The 16,696-nt window shown below is 36.2% G+C and overlaps 1 protein-coding gene across 1 annotated transcript in view; it reads right to left on the bottom strand.

Annotated features, from left to right (window-relative positions):
- Window positions 1-942: 942 nt before the first annotated feature.
- The window catches only part of LOC148949874 (uncharacterized), a 75,753-nt gene continuing 59,999 nt past the window's right edge, over window positions 943-16,696 (bottom strand). The window contains exons 5-8 of the mRNA XM_089091556.1: window positions 16,539-16,655; window positions 8,830-8,933; window positions 5,402-5,560; window positions 943-1,192 (exon numbers count right to left, since the gene is read on the bottom strand). Of these exons, the coding sequence (XP_088947682.1) occupies window positions 5,426-5,560; window positions 8,830-8,933; window positions 16,539-16,655 (356 nt within the window). The 3' untranslated portion in view covers window positions 943-1,192; window positions 5,402-5,425. The remainder of the gene's footprint in view (window positions 1,193-5,401; window positions 5,561-8,829; window positions 8,934-16,538; window positions 16,656-16,696) is intronic.

Below are 16,696 nucleotides of genomic sequence, written 5' to 3'. Positions count from 1 at the left end.
TAGGAAATTTTGATTTCGGAAAAGGAGCCTGGGCCCCGAGGCCCTCCCTCTGCAAAAGTTCATGTTGGTATAGTCAGTGATGGATAAGATTTATTCTTCATTAGATAAACATACAACATTACATGTTATTATTCCCCCAAAGGTTCATTGGCCTGTACAAAGGGGGAAGACAAATGAGTTGCTTACTCAGAGATAAAAAACAAAAGAAAATTTAAAATGATCACTTACTCACTTACGAAGAAGAAGAAAAAAAAATATAGATAAAATGAAAACTATAGAAAAAATAGAATAAATAAACTAAATTAATTAATTAGATTGAATAGACTAAAAAAATTAAATAAAATAAAAACATAAATAAAAATAACTTCTACGAAGCCAAAGAATTTTTCACAATTTTTTTAAACAAACAGAATGAGTGGTACCCTCGAGCTGATTCAGGCAACTTATCCTAAACAATATGACACGCCATTAGGAACCCAGCAAAGGGTTCCTTGTGCTTTCCCAGTCCCACGTCCCTTTGAATCTAAAAATAAGAATTCACATCCCCTTTAGAATGGGCATCTACTTAATAACTTTGAATATTACCGTCCTCATGTGCTAATCTCTATATTTGAATATTATTAAGGACTTTCTTCAGCTAGTTAAGCTACTTCTAAAACGATATACTTCTTTGTCACAATTAGTTGTGCCTAATTGTGAAAATATACTTGTGCCTATTGTGTAAATATTTACAAATCGTTTTTTATTTCACTGGCCTTTAACATGACGCATCCATATGACTAATTATAGCAGAACCATTGAATACATTAAATAAAAATGCCTGTACTTTAATTGATTTTTCCAAAATTCACGTGGGAAGTGGTCATACATGTACGAAGGCGGAAGGAGGTTCCCCGACCCATGCACCAAAAAGTATCTTAAGTTTTCCTAAATTTCCCGACCATTCTTATTCAAATTATAAAAAGGTTTTTATTTTGGCCTTCTTTGACAAAATTCATGCAATCACATCGCCATTTTTGTTCGCCTCTTCTTTGGACTTATTTTTACGTTTGCGTAGGAAACTAAATGACATGAAGCTTTTCTTCTTTTTAACTTTATCCTTTTTCTTTTCCTCCTCTTTCTTCTCTTCGACTTTTTCGTTCGGCAGTTCTTCATCACTTGTTTCTATAGTATCCTTCACTATTTCCGATTCCTGGAAATGAACAATAGATTTTTTAAATAATCAAAACGAAAAAGATTAAACTGATTAAATAAAATAACTGAATATCAGGAAATGACTGAACCAGGGTTTGAAATTTGATTGTATCTTATGTTACTGTGAATGTCCAAAATCTGGTCAATGTCGACATTCACCGGTGAATGTCTGAAATTCAATTTTCTCTGCTTGCATTCAATTAGCTTTGCGAATCAGCTTTCCCAGTCTTATGCAAGCTTTAATGGTAAAAGTTAGTTAGGTTGAGTTAAATTACGTTATAAATCTCAGAAATGGGTTAAAAACCTAATCTAACCTAACCTGTCACCATTAGACCTTGTATAAAATTGAAAAAGTTGACTGGCAACGCTGACTAAATCCAAGGAAAAAAAGGGTATTTCAGACCTTCACCACTGAATGTCGACATTTACCAATTACGGACACTCATGGTAGATCTACATTGATTTCTCAGAGGTTTTTGACAAGTTGTCTATGCCATTAATCAAAGTAGTAAAACACATAAAATTGGAAATTTATGTTAGCGGTGGAATTTGGTGTTTGAAAAATCTCACCGCGTAAGAGTGGCGTTCCACAGGGAAGTACTTTAGGCCCTGTCCTATTTTGTACATTTATTAATGATTTACCGATGAATATTAGTAACTTTCATTTGAAAATGTCTGCTTATAATTTGAAAATGAACCGTGTTGGTGAAGGCGCTTTAGAGCCATTAGTACAGAATATTTCATATATTTATCTACTTAGGGTTTATCAGTACAAGTAATTGTATATTTATTAATGCTCCCATTATACTGTTTAGCATAATAAAAGCGTTAATTGAAACAATATGATTATTTGTACTTGACATGGTTTTGATATTCCATTCAGCCTTTGATACAAGGTTAAGGCTGAAAAAGACACACATGCGGTAGCAAAAGTTACAAATTTCCGTCTCCACCCTCGTAACCACCGCTTCAGTAAACCCAATATTCGACAGGATATTTCAAAGATTTAAATATTGTTAACAAAATTTAGGACTACAATGAAAAAAAAAGAAAAAACATAACACGCTGATGTTTGACTGAGGAACCCAAGATCTCACAAAAAAGGTTCCCTGGGTTATATGCCAGCCAACGTTTGAAGTTGCCTCCACTTAAACTTCGTAGAAGCAAAACTGGTCTAAGCAATACATTCCGAATAGTAAGAAATGTATAATGTGGATCCTAATGGTTTTTGATTCGTTTTTTAGATTAGTGGATTTTGTTTCCTGGGTTATTCATAAACCAACGTTTGAAATATTTAAAGTTGCCTCCACTTGAGACTCGGAGAAGGAACTGGTCTTATCAACACATTCTTAAAAGTGAAATTCTTGTGCAAAGTAGATCCAAACATGTTCTTTTTTCAGTTTAGTCATTACTCTTCAATCTGACAGCATCAAAATAAAACTTATCGAATAAAAAAATTGGTTCACGTTCTTTTATTAATCGGGTATGTCAAAACTAAAACTTGCTTCTCTCGATTTTTGTTGATGATGTTAGGAATATATTGTCTAAGAGCAGATTAATATATCCGTACATCCAGTATTAAGTCGTGTGTTTTGCATAATCTTCTCCTGCAACTGTGTTTACTGCAGTTTATTTTTCATAAACAAACCCCAAATAATCAAATATGTGGAGGGTTCCACCATAATAAAGGGGGGGATTGCTAATTATTTAAAAATCCTCTGGTATGTGCAGGTATGGGTTATATAGTTCTGAATCACGTGCTTCCAGCTTAGTTTAAAAAAGACCTTTTTTATCTAAAAATTCTGCAATTTTTTAGAGAACATTTTTAGAAAGCCTTTTCAAAATTAAATTTGACAGAGGGAAGGAACAGAGGTCATAAGTCCCGTTGCACATACTGCCCAGAATTATATCGACGAATCAAGCTTTTGCTCTTTCCCCAAAAAATAAGTTTGAAGTTTTGTAAAACTAACCGTGGAAATATTGATGCATTAGGATATCTTTTGTTTTCAGAAAGCCTTAAGAAAGGTATTGCCTTCGAGTTCATAATTTTCAATTAGCATAACAGCGAAAAACAATTTTTCCGGAAAAATTTGGGTTCCAAATTTTTTCTATTAATTAAGAAAAAAAAAAAAAAAAAAAATCAGCTGCAAGCCAGTAGGACAGATTTACGAGTTCATGGCAATCCAAATGAACAAAAATCAAGAGAATAAGTTCTCTTTCATACAAATAAGTTTCTAGAAAGCTTTTTTGATAACAACGAAAATGAAACGTCAAGACAGAAAGATCGAAAGTCTTGTCATGTCATGGCCGTACAATGAAGAGTGCCTTTAACTACTGAGGGCATTTGAGCTTTTGAGTGGGGGCTACAGGGTTCGGCTGTTTTCTCCATGATTGGTCTTTTTGAAATCCCCCCTCTAAATGAACTAATACGTACGTGTCCGCGTTACAGTGATTTTCTGTGCTCGTAATGTCCAGATAAGGCACTATTTTATTGTAATGTAAAGGAAGCCAGAAAATAGATCCCTACTAGCTATTAGGCTACGTGTGTCATTATTTTTAGATTATATGCAACAGTTCTTGCGCTACCTAAGTAAAGAAGGATGATGGCACAATGTTTTTTTTTTTATTATTGGTCTTAGACCAGGACACTTCGTATCGAAGGAGTTGTCGTATAAACTTAGAAAAGGGCTCAATCGATTGGAAATTGAAGTGGCTTGTGGCCTTCTTAATAGTCGAAAGTGATTGGAAGGCAGCTAAAAACCCTCCCACGCCCACCATTTCCCGAAACACTTCCAATAAAAATTTTTAAATAGCCATTATTTTAGCGTAGTTGATTTGATTTCCAGATAGAAAATGTGTTTTTGAGGAGGACACTCCCCCACAGCCTTCAGGGAAAGGGCTATAAGTTTCGCCCTGAGGACATATAAGGTTTTATAACTTAAAAACCTTGCCCTGAGGGATGTGGGTGAGTGTCCTCCTCACAAACATATTTTCTATCTGGAAATCAACTACGCTGAACAAAAGGACTATCTCACAATTTAGAGTGGATTTGTTTGGGGGAATGATGGGCGTGGGTGGGGGGTTAGTTGCCCTCCACTTTTGACTATGAAAAAGGGCACTAGACCTTTGAATTTCCAATCGAATGAGCCTATTTTGACGTATCTACGACAAAGCCTTCTATAAAAACCTTACATGCCCCCAGGGCATAACTTAAAACCCTTGCCCTGTTGGTTTTGGGCGAGTTTCCTCCTCAAAAACACATTTCTTATCTGGAAATCAACTACGCTGAACAAAATTACTATCTCAAAATTTCGATTGGATGTGTTTGGGGGAATGATTGGCGTGATGGGGGAGGGCTAGTTTGGACGTGAGGCTTGCATCTGCATGCTTGAATATTTCCTGGTTAAGCACAGTTAACTCCGATTTAAGCTTTTCAAATCGCTGAAAGTCCATATAAATAATTAATACAGATTAAAACCAATATCGATTTTGCATCTGCATGCTCGGCTTTTTCCTGTTTAAGTGCATTTAACTCCGATTTAAGCTAAATCTTATTTATCTGTGGATATTTTATTAAATTTTATTTATCGATCACGAATTTCATTTGAACATTCATGTTCTATTCATCCTGAAATATATATACGTGAGAAAAAAGTCGGATCCATTCAAGAAAGACTTCAATTTGATTAAATAGATTTTTTTTATTGCTAACCATCAGGTGTGGAACTGCAAAACAAAAGAAAGAAATATTTGGAATTAAACACAACAATGAATGTTTGTAATCTGCAGTCATAGTTTACCACAGAGAAAAAAGGGAGAAAAGTGTAATGAATCAGCTGCAATTGAAACTAAAATTGTTATGCGTCCTTCCAGATTTTTAAACATAGTACAGGCTTTTGTGAAACTAATATCAATATAATTAACTCTGAGAAGTATATCCATCTGCACCAACAGCATTACTAATTACCATATTTAAATATCTGTACTGGTATATATATATATATATATATATATATATATATATATATATATATATATATATATATATATATATATATATATATATATATATATATATATATATATATATATATATATATATATATATATATATATATATATATATAGATATATATAGATATATATAAGCAGTTTAGTTGCATTTTGCATAATGTGAAAAGATAAAAGTGACAGGTTTGACACAAACCTCTGTCATATCAAAGTCATCGTCTTAGTCAAAGTCATCCAGCTTCTCTTGTAGCTCTTGTTCAGCATGCTGACGACCCTTAATTTCCAATTTCTCAGCGTGTTCAATTTCTCGGACTTTCTGAGACGCATCTGTATCTCGTTGACTAACATCAGAGGGCTATGAAAAATAGAGTTGTTTTAGAGGTAATGTTGCTATTACGAAAAAAGTTATCAGAAACAAAGATTATAAACAAACCTTATTTCTTTCATCTTTGGGCCGGTTTAAGATAATTGCTCTTAAGCTGTTACAAGAATTAAGAAAAAAAGCAGTCATTGATTTATTGGAATAATCTGAAAGCTGATGTGTTGTGACAGTCAGTGGCTGTGTTAAAACGTTTTAAATGAGCTACTGAAAAGTCTTTACGTACTTTAAATTCAAAGAACTGACTAGAGGTTATTAAACAAGCAGGAAATAGATCCAAAAATGTGACTTGATTTGAAGTAATCGACGTCTAGCTACATTAGTTATGCGCAAGCCATTTTTGAAAAAATCGCAGCACCTAACCACCTGAGATCAGAACTACGCTAGTTTATGAGCTTTTTTTAGTGGGAAGGTCATTACTAAAGAGCAGTACATCCAATTCAACGATTTTTAAATCGGATTACAGGAGGAGAAAAATTTAAAAGCAGATCTTTTAATATAAGTTTGATAGCACCAAGAATATAAAAAAACCGTCCCCTGAACCCATCTTGCGTGTGGTCAAACCTGAATTTTTTCAGTTATTTTTACTTTTGGCTGTTCTAATTTATGAAGCCTTTAGAGTAATATTACCTTTTTGTCAGTGTTGCTATGTTGAATTGTGAAAATAAATAACCAAAACTAATTATTTATATTTGATAATACCTTTTATCCGAAAAAGCATTAACAATCTGTTGATTTTGAAATACAACTACAACTTCAAAGGAAAGCTATATTTTTCTATGCTATTGATGGCTAATGCTGGCTATGCTAATGTTTTAGCTCAATTCTTGCCGATTTTTCACGCCCTTTTCTTTTTTTTAAGCTTGGCACCCGCTAGTACGAAAAATTTAATATCTGCACATGGAGGCACTTTTCATAGAAAATTGATTTCCCAATTTTTCCCAAGACCTATGTGGTTGTCTAAATTTCCACTTAATCCATTTCAACAATGAGATTTTATTTTCACTGGTCTTGGTGTTTTAACAGATTCCAATGCAACGGGGGATTGAACAGAGAAATGAACCATAACTCAAGTTTAAAGCCAGTACAAAATGGCTTATGGCTTATATTTCAACAAAAATAAAGCCATGAATCTAGTGTATTTTAGTACAAGAATAGACTCAAAATCTACTAAATGTCAAAATTTGTGCATTATCTGAGATTAACGGGTACATGTATGTGCTATTTTTAGCGTTTCAAACCAAATATGATAAAATATTAAAAGAGAGCTTATTTGGACCAAAACTTAAGTTTTGAAAGCTCTTGAAGATTAGAAAAAAAAAAATTAATCAATGCAAAGTGCCAATTTCTACCATTTGTAGTGTGACAAACTTTTGAAACATTACAAAGTTATTGAAACTATGATAGACAAGAGTTACATCTAGAAACACTGTAGGTTTCAATATAAGAACAATTACTTTTTGTCTAAACTAAAAAAAAATTATTCTCTCGTTCATGAAGAATTGGCCAGCTGAAAGATATTTTGGATATAATTTTCATGGTTTGGTAGCCAGAATGTGAAAATTATGTACCCTCTCAGGTGATGATATGCCAGAGTGGGTAATTTCCACCTCTCAAGTCGTGAAAGCAAAGGATATTGCAGAGACCTTTGATGTATTTTATTGAGCACCTCTGAACTGGTCAGATTTGTTGATTGGGTACGCAAAGCACATACGAAACTCTAGCTTATATCGAATAAATAATTTGGAAAGCTTGGTAAAAACTGAGGAAAAACGACTACTGAAGGTTCCCTTAACTATACCGAGAGTTTGACTGGCCTTCGCCACAGCAGCCTGAGCATGGAGGCTAAATTCCAGCTCTTCAGAAACTAATTAACCCTGTTCTCGTTCGGCATGGCTACTGACAATAGGCTGCTTTGTTCCATCTTTAGACTCCATTGAGTATTGATATCTTGGGTTAATTTTTCAAGTGGATTGTTTTGTATCTCTAGACGTTGAACCCCAGTTTCCAAATCTGTGCCAAATAACTAAATGAGTCCATATCTGCTTGTATGGTTTCCACCTTATCAAGACTTTTGACAGAACAAGCTACCTTTGAATCGTCTACATCTACATAAAGACTTATTTTATTTATAATGTTTTGAGCGACATCATTAATGAACATACTCAAAAGAAACGGGCCCTGGATTGAAAAAAAGGATGCCTCCGAATGTTTATCCAAACCAGAAGATGATTTTCCCCCGTATTTTATTTATTTTTTCTTGGGGGGGGGGGAGGGGGGGGGTAGCTGATAATTTATCAAAGGGTGAGCGAAAGGGAAACTGTTCAAACAACATTTAGGTATCCAGATACTGAGTGGAAAGAAGCAAATAAAACGCCATGCAACCAATATTCTTTTTCATGAAGCAGGGATTCAGAGTGACTCATGGTTACTTCTCTGAATAAAATCGTAGTTTCACCGGATGAGATCTAGCGGAGTTTAAGACAAGGATAAGCTTTGAATACAATGGCGTAAATAGCTAAAAAAGTAACTGTTTGATGTTCAACACAGATCCACATATAGAGTTTAGCTATTCAACCGTAAATATCCTCGGCTGTTTTTCTTTCTGGAAAATTAAGGAATTAAAAACCCTGGTACATGTCCATATTGGCAATTCTTGCGATCTTTCACGTATTTTTATCGACTGAAACATTAAGAAATTTAATTTTGCTTACCACGTAAGTACTTCTAATCAATCCTACCGTTCTGACGTACAACCATGTTTTTTAAAAATTCTCAGTAAGAATCTAAGAAAACCGTATATAGGAAAAGAGTTAAGGGGTCACCTGCTTCTAGAATGTCTTAAGTAACCAGGATTCTTTTCACTCACGCTCATCAGGGTAAAAGATATAAAACAGTCCTATCTCTTGAGCCGTCCTAGTCGAGTGGTTAGCACTCCAGACTTAAAATCCTGAAGTCAGGAGTACGAATACTGGGGTCACTGGTTATTTGGTTTGGAATAGGGGTCAGCCGATGAGACTCTGTAAGCTCAGCCGGAGTCAACCCAGCTCTAAATGGGTACCTGGAGAAATCTGGGGGAAAAACGGGAAGCGTCGGATAATTTGCCCCCAACCACGCATTGTACTCCCGGCCGAAGACATCGAATCAGGGGATCGGTACCTGCGCAATGCAGACCATTCGTCAGCATACGGAAAAGTTAAGCCAAGTTCAGTTATCTCTTGAACACACACTCCTGGAGATCTTACCAGATTCCAGTCAGCTTTAGATTCCAGCTCTAGACTCTTCTGCGTATGAGTGGTAAAAGTTTTACCTTCCATATTTTCTGGTTTGACATGCTCTTTTAAGGACTCTAAAAAAGAGGACAAAGCATTAGATTTTGTTCCTAATATGAATCGGAACATACAAAAAAAATCAATATAACAGATTGAGCATATTTTGACCATATTATGAACAGATCAAACATATTTTTTTTTTTTTTTTACTATTCAGCACACGTGAAAATTACTCCGCTTAGAAGACCAGGGCTGCCATTTCATGAAATGTGAGAGGGAGGAGAAGTGAAGACATAAGGATTGTTCTAACATAAGGATTGTTCTAAAATAAAGATTTTTTCTTAAAAAATAGTCAGGTCTCATGTTTTTAGTCCCAGATTTTAGGAACTTGCAATTATTTGACGAAGGGTAGCTGCAAGTGAGAGTTAGAATAGCCTCTCAAAGAGCTCTAAATTTGATCCGGATTTTACAACGCCTGATAAAAAGAAAACTCTTTGTGAATGAATTTTCGGCCAAATTGTCCCTCTTCTATTGAAGTTACTGCAGTAAAAATGATTGAGATTCTTGATACAGATAATTGTTGGTGAACTTTTCAAGCAAAAGGAAATGGTGTTAAGAGAAATTGTTGGGCGTGGGGTGGGGGGCTAGTTGCCCTCCAATCACTTTTGACTATTAAAAAGGGCACTAGCCCTTTAATTTCCAATTGAATGAGCCTGTTTTGAAGTTTTTATGACAACGACTTCTATAAAAACCTTGTATGCCCCCAGGGCAAGACTTAAAAAACTCGCTCTGAGGGCTCTGGGGGAGAGTATTCCTCAAATAAAACTTCTCAATCTGAGAATCAATTATTCCGAACAATTAGAGCTATCTCAAAATTTTGGTTGTATGTGTTTGGGGCAATGCTGGGCGTAGGGAGAGGGGACTAGTTTCCCTTCAATCATTTTAGACTATTAAAAAGGGCACTATCCCTTTGAATTTCCAATCGAATTAGCCTTTTTTTAATTTTCTATGACAACGCCTTCCATAAAAACCTTATATGCCCCCAGGGCATAACTTTAAACCCTTGCCATGAGGGTTGTGGGGGATTGTCCTCCTCAAAAACATGTTTTCTATCTGAAAATCAACTACGCTGAACAAAATGGTTATCTCAAAATTTTGATTGGATGCGTTTGGGGGAATGATGGGCCTGGGGGGGCTAGTTGCCCTCCAATCACTTTCGATTATTAAAAAGGGCACTATCCCTTTGAATTTCCAATCGAATGAGCCTTTCTTGAAATTTCTACAACAACGCCTTCTATAAAAACCTTATTTGTCCCCAGGGTACATCTTAAAACCCTTGCCCTGAAGGTTCTGGGGGAGGTTCCTCCTCAAAAACATATTTTCTATCTGGAAATCAACTACGCTGAACAAAATGGCTATCTCAAAATTTTGATTGGATGTGTTTGGGGACATGAGGGGCGTGGGGGGGGCTAGGTGCCCTCCAATCACATTCTAATATTAAAAATAGCACTAGCCCTTTAATTTCCAATCGAATGAGCCTGTTTTGAAGTTTCTACGACAACACCTTCTATAAAAAATCTTAGATGCCCCGAGGGCATAACTTAAAACCCTTGCCCTGAGGGTTGTGGGGGAGTATCCAGCTCAAAAATATATTTTTTATCTGGAAATCAACTACGCTGAACAAAATGGCTATTGGAAAATTTTGATTGGATGTGTTTGGGGGAATGATGGGCGTGGGGGGGGGGAGGGGGCTAGTTACACTCCAATTACAATCAATTATTAACAAGGGCACGACGACATTAATTTCCCGTCGCATGAGCCTTTTTTACGGCGTAGACGACAATTCCATCAAGAAAAACATGATACGCCCTATAGGCATAACTTAAACCCTTGCCTTGTGAGGTGTGGGGGAGCGTTCTCCTCAAACGCATATTTTATATCTGGGAATCAACTACGCTGAACAAAATAATAATCTCAAAATTTTGATTGGATGTGTTTGGGGGAATGATGAGCGTGGGGGGGGGGGGCTAATTGTCCTCCAATCATTTTCGACTATTAAAAAGGGCACTAGCTCTTTAATTTCCAATCGAATGAGCCTGTTTTGAAGTTTCTACGACAAGGCCTTCTATAAAAACCATTGCCCTGAGGGTTGTGGGGGAGTATCCTCCTCAAAAATATATTTTCTATCAGGAAATCCACTACGCTGAACAAAATGGCTATCTCAAAATTGTGATTGGATGTATTTCGGGGCATGATGGGCGGGGGGGGGGCTAGTTGCCCTCCAATCATTTTCTACTATTAAAAAGGGCACTAGAACTCTCGATTTTCAATCGAATGAGCCCCCTTTGAAGTTTCTACGACGACCCCTTCCATATGAAGTGCCTCTGGGGAAAAAAAAATAATAAAACATTGGAGCCCTATGGCCTTTACTATAGGCAACGCTACAGCGTGCCTCTGATAAGAAGCTTTTATAAAGTTTAACGTTAAGAGCAGGGGATTGAGGAGGGGGCAGCCCCCCTCATATACGGAATAATTTCAGTTCTTTCTGTGTTATAATATTACTCCTTACTTTCAGTTAAAAAGACTTGTTTTTTATTTATTTACTTTAAAGATCTATCTCACATCATGAGCCGTAATTTGTCATTCCCTCGGTCTTTCCATTCCTGTTCTTTAGTCTCCAGCATATTTCATTGCATCTTTTTCTTGAATTAAGGATTGTCACTTTCCATCTTTCAAGTGACTCAGTTTGATCAACAATCATCCAAATCCTTAACTTTTTAGAAACTTGTGGCACGAGTTTAGATTTTGATTCGGCTTTAAATGTGTTTAATAACTAAACATTTCACTGCGAGACTTCCTTCATAGTATTTATAAATTGTACTGCTGAATTTTTGACCTTGTCTACAGGGTATTGGAATTTGTATTGAAACCGAAAAATCTAAAGCCATACTGGCTAGCCATGACAAAACAAAGAAATGAATGGGAAAATGACAAAACAGGTCTATGGCCAATAAAGGAAAACTAAGAGAACAAAAATCAAACGAACATGTTTGATATGTTGAAACGAACAAAGCGTCTTCAGCATAGAGGAAAAAAAGACTAGAATCTAAAATTAAAATAGTATGAACAAAAAATATATTAATAACTAAGAACAAACTAACTAAAATATATTATATAAAATTACTCACATATACCATTGCCAATTACCTTCGTAAAACCAGAAAAGTAACTGGTTAGTTGGTTTTGAGCTACTTTTCTGGTTTCATGAGGGTAGCTGGCAATTGTATATTTGAGTAATTGTATATTATATATTTTAGTTAGTCTGTTTTTAGTTTTAGATTCTAGTTTGTTTTTTCTTACGCTGAAGACGCCTTGTTTTATAGGATCGAAATATTCGTTTGATTTTTTGTTCTCTTGTAGTACAGTCAATCTAGCGTCAAATAGGACTCGACCGCAAACAAATTGCAACAGAAATGAGTTTTTCACCATCTTGTAGAGAAAAAAACTGTACAACATATCAAAAGTTGAGAAACCCAGCGGGGTGCAAAATAAGTGTTTTTTAGCGTTTTCCGTTTATTTTTTGTTGTTTTAGCGGAAATTTTTCGTTATCCTAGAGCTTAGCATTTACTTCATGGGAGACATGTTTCTGAACTAGTTTTGTGTGCTGAATTCGAATATCACATCATATTCAAGTTATGTCCCACCGTTAGTGTTTCACATTCATCACCAAACAAAAAATTCGTATTTCGTGGCCATATTTCCCTTTTTTCGTCCTGTGGGGCGAATGAAGTCAGGAATAACATCGCCCTATCGACTGAACACTATATTTTTGGAAAGTTTGTATTTGGAAATTTCCACTTGAAGAAACCCATCCTACTGTTCATAGTTCATTCCAACAAGGAATGCACGTCAGACGATCTCATCGCTATTGGGCTGGCTTGTCGACGGATCTAGTTATTGAACAAGAGCTTATGCGCTTGTTGAAAACAGCAGGCGGACTGACTAGGAGTAAGGGCATGACCGAAACCTAGAGTTCGCAGTGGGTTTAAGCACACCCAACATGCTCTGCTGTTAACCTCCTAATGGAAGATCTGACGCAAATTCTCTATGGGACAAGCGAGCATCACAAGGAGAACGCAGGCCCCAGACAAGAACGAGACTTCAAGGATACGCAGGCGATGGTCACGTACTTTGAAAATGGCTCACCATTCGGAGGGGATACCCAGCTTAGAAGCATTGCTACCGGTTTGACTGCATATGAATCTGCAAAAGTTGATTGTGCGAAGGCTGTCGGGCTAAAAATCCTTTATGCTATGACTGTAAAAGTGGCGAAGGATTTTGTCTTCCGAAGAAAGGAACAGGCAGTCCAGATAACAACAAAGCAAACAGCTGGAGGAGACTGCAAGCGACTGGATCCAGCTTTGCTATTCCAACGCTTCATTGCGTTAGCCAACAGGACAAGACTTCCTGAATCAGAGTGCTTCCGGTATGAACTTTGTTCGTATCCCGCTGCTCTGTTTGACAGCTCATTTATGCCGAGAGTGCCGAACAAGGCCGAATTCGCCAAGGCCATTGTACGTGCATGCAAAGTCGAAGAAATTCCATGTGTGCTGAACGACAGGACACACTACGTACTTGACAGTGGATCTCTATTGCACCGAGTCCCATGGATAAAAAATGACACGTATTCGGGTATCATACAGAGCTATTCTCTGTATATTTCGCAGAAGTACCCTGGCACAACTGTTGTTTTCGATGGGTATGATAGTGGACCTTCCATCAAAGATATGGCCAATTCGTATCGTAATCGAACGATTAGTCGTGAGGTTTTCTTCACGAATGACATGCGTCTGAAATTTAAGAAAAAAGAATTTCTCGGGAACATGAAAAACAAGTCAAGATTCATTAGTGCACTTGCAGTTCATCTCCGGCAAAAAGGCTATTTTGTAGTCCAAGCCCCCAGTGATGCAGACGTGCCTATTGTAAAAGCTGCTATCGAATCAGCTAAACAGAAGGTAACTGCCGTTATTGGAGAAGATACGCATCTTCTGGTCCTTCTCTGCTACTACTGTGATGTCTCCACTAACAAGGTGTACTTCGCCCCAGAGCCAAAGAAAAATAAAGAGCCAAGGTGCCGGGATGTTCATGAAATGAGAAAAATATTAGGCCAAGAAGTATGTGGTCTGATCCTCTTTGCTTGTGTATTCCTTGGGGGTGATTCTACATCACGTGTCCACAACATCGGAAAAGGTCTTACCCTGAAAGAAGTGATAGAAGACGAAAGTTATTTCACAGCTATAGAGTTTACTTTCCGGTACACGCCTAGAATGACGACCGTAATCTAGAATTGGACCCTCAAGAGTGGGGCTGGAAGGACCGAAATGGTACATTATACCCTGTGATGACGGACCTACCCCCAGCACCTCCCCAACTTCTTAAGATTGTTAAGTGTTCCTGCCGTTCAAACTGCACCTCTGCTCGGTGCACTTGTGTCAGAAATGGCATGTCTTGCACTCTCGCGTGCAAAACTTGTCAGAGAGCAGAATGTGATAATTCTCCCAAATCAGAAGATCTCATCGACGATCTCGACGACGAAGTTTCAAACTGCACTGCCAGTGATTAATGTCGCAAGTCATTTAAAAAGTTGCCTGCCTTTTACCAATGTGATTTTTGTTACCTGTGATTTTAGTCAGTTTATACATTAAGAGATGATTGATTATTTTGAAGAAACCTTTTGGTGATGAATGTGAAACACTGTCGGTTGAACATATCCTTGATCTGATGTGATATTCGAGTTCATCGCATAAAACTACTCAAGAAATGTGGTCAAACGACTATGTTATAATAGAATCGCGAACTTCGTGAATGGTGATGAATGTGAAACATTTTTGGTTCACCGTTTCTTAAATCTGATGTAATATTCGAGTTCAGGACATAAAACTACATCAGAAATGTGTTTCCCATGAAGTAAACTCTAAGCCTTGAGAAAATCGAAAATTTAGGCTTAAAAACGAAAAACAAAACACAAAACGCTAAAAAACACTAATTTTGCACTCCACTAGGTTTCTCAACTTTTGATGTGTGTCACAGTTTTTTTTTTCTCTACAAGATGTTGTAAAAATCATTTCTGTTGCATTTGTTTGCAGTCAAACCTTATATTGACTGTACTACAAGAGAAGATAAAGAGGAAATATGTGATGACAGTGAATACAATCTAAGCGAATATTTCGGCTATATGTACAACAGCCGTCATCAGCGAAATCCAATATAAAACAATTAAAAGAAAACAAATCGACTCAAAAAATCTCATAAATAAAATAAATTTTAAAACTAAAATCATGAAATAAATTTTGAAACAATCTCAGCTTCCTTGCCTCACCTAGGTTCAGCCAATACTAAACTACCAGAAAGAATTCGAATGTTTAAGATAAAAAATGACATCTTTGGTTAGTCACACCAATCCCTAAGCAATATAAGTCAACTTTTACGTTTTGAAAAGTCCTAACTATTCAAGTAAACTCTCATGTTGTGTTACGGAAAGCTGAAACTTTTCCTAAAATTAAAGACAAATTATATGTCATGGAAATTCATAACTATTCTAAGACGACTTGTATGTCATAACCATGCAAAACTTTTATTTTTTTTTTTAAATATCAATTTTTCCTAATACAACATTAACCCTGATTAAAATGCATAAAAATATTCACGAAACCACCCTGTTTTGAAATAAGGCATAATTGTCCATCTTCTTAACAGGGGCCTTCAATTCAAATATCTAAACATCATGTTTCAAACATAAAACATCAAAATACATGTAGGTATCTATTAACTTTACTAAATTCTAATAATATTTTTTCTTTCTTCCAACAAATGGCACTATTTTTGTCCCTTATCAAAACACATGAAAATATGTATACAATTACCAGGTTGTGAAATATTGCACGATTTATTAAAAAACATGGGACGCAGAATGCTTTCGTAGAATGCTAAGAAAACTTCCATTATGATGCATCAAATATAAAACCTTTTACTATAAATATCCCGTACATGTGTTTGTGTTTGCACTTAAAAATAAACACACAGAAAAAAAAAACTAAAATACTCTAGCTATAATCGTGAAATTTTTGAAGGTTAATCTTTGAACGTTACTTTGCCTCTAATTTAGTATTACTGGACACTGTAAAAAAAAAATCCACTAGAAAATACAATTTTAGAAAACTAGTTGGAATGACTTCATAGGGGCTAAAGGCCTAAGCTGCCGACCATAGTGAGCAAAATAAGTGGAAGGAGCCGACAAATAGGGCATAAAGCAGGCCTTTTTAAGATAAAGAGCCGGAGAATTTGGACTCTTTCATTAGTGTATACATACAAATATAAGTTTTTAATTCAGCGTCCACGTTTGCATAGAAACAATTCCAAGATAGAACAGTGGATTCTCTGAAAAAGCTTCGAAAATGAGCATTTTTTTTTACACTATAAGAGTAAAAAAAAAAAATCAGAAAACTTCTGCGGCTGATAACACATAGTGAGAGAAGTACCAGACCCTCCTTCCCCCCCCCAAAAAAAAATAAAGAAATGAGCTCTAGTCCCCACGGAAGAAAATTTTACGTGACTGCGTGTTATTGAGGCTTCCAAAATGTTGGGAAAATGTTTACTTAGGATACTAGAATGAAATTCCTTACCGATTCTTTTGGTCGTTTCCAAATCTTCAATCCTCTTTTGAAGGTCTAAAACTTTGGATTTCAGATCTGTAATGACTGTGCTTTGAGATTCTTGTGTTGCATCTGGAAGCACCTCAGCTGCAAAATAAGATCAAATCTTTAAGGGCATTTTCACTATT

Source organism: Artemia sp. Qi Xiang Cuo, chromosome 7 (genome assembly GCF_049724085.1).
Source record: "Artemia sp. Qi Xiang Cuo chromosome 7, ASM4972408v1, whole genome shotgun sequence".
Lineage (NCBI taxonomy): Eukaryota > Metazoa > Arthropoda > Branchiopoda > Anostraca > Artemiidae > Artemia > Artemia sp. Qi Xiang Cuo.
The sequence above is the reverse complement of the archived record's forward strand: the minus strand, read 5'-3'. Positions and strand labels throughout refer to the sequence as shown.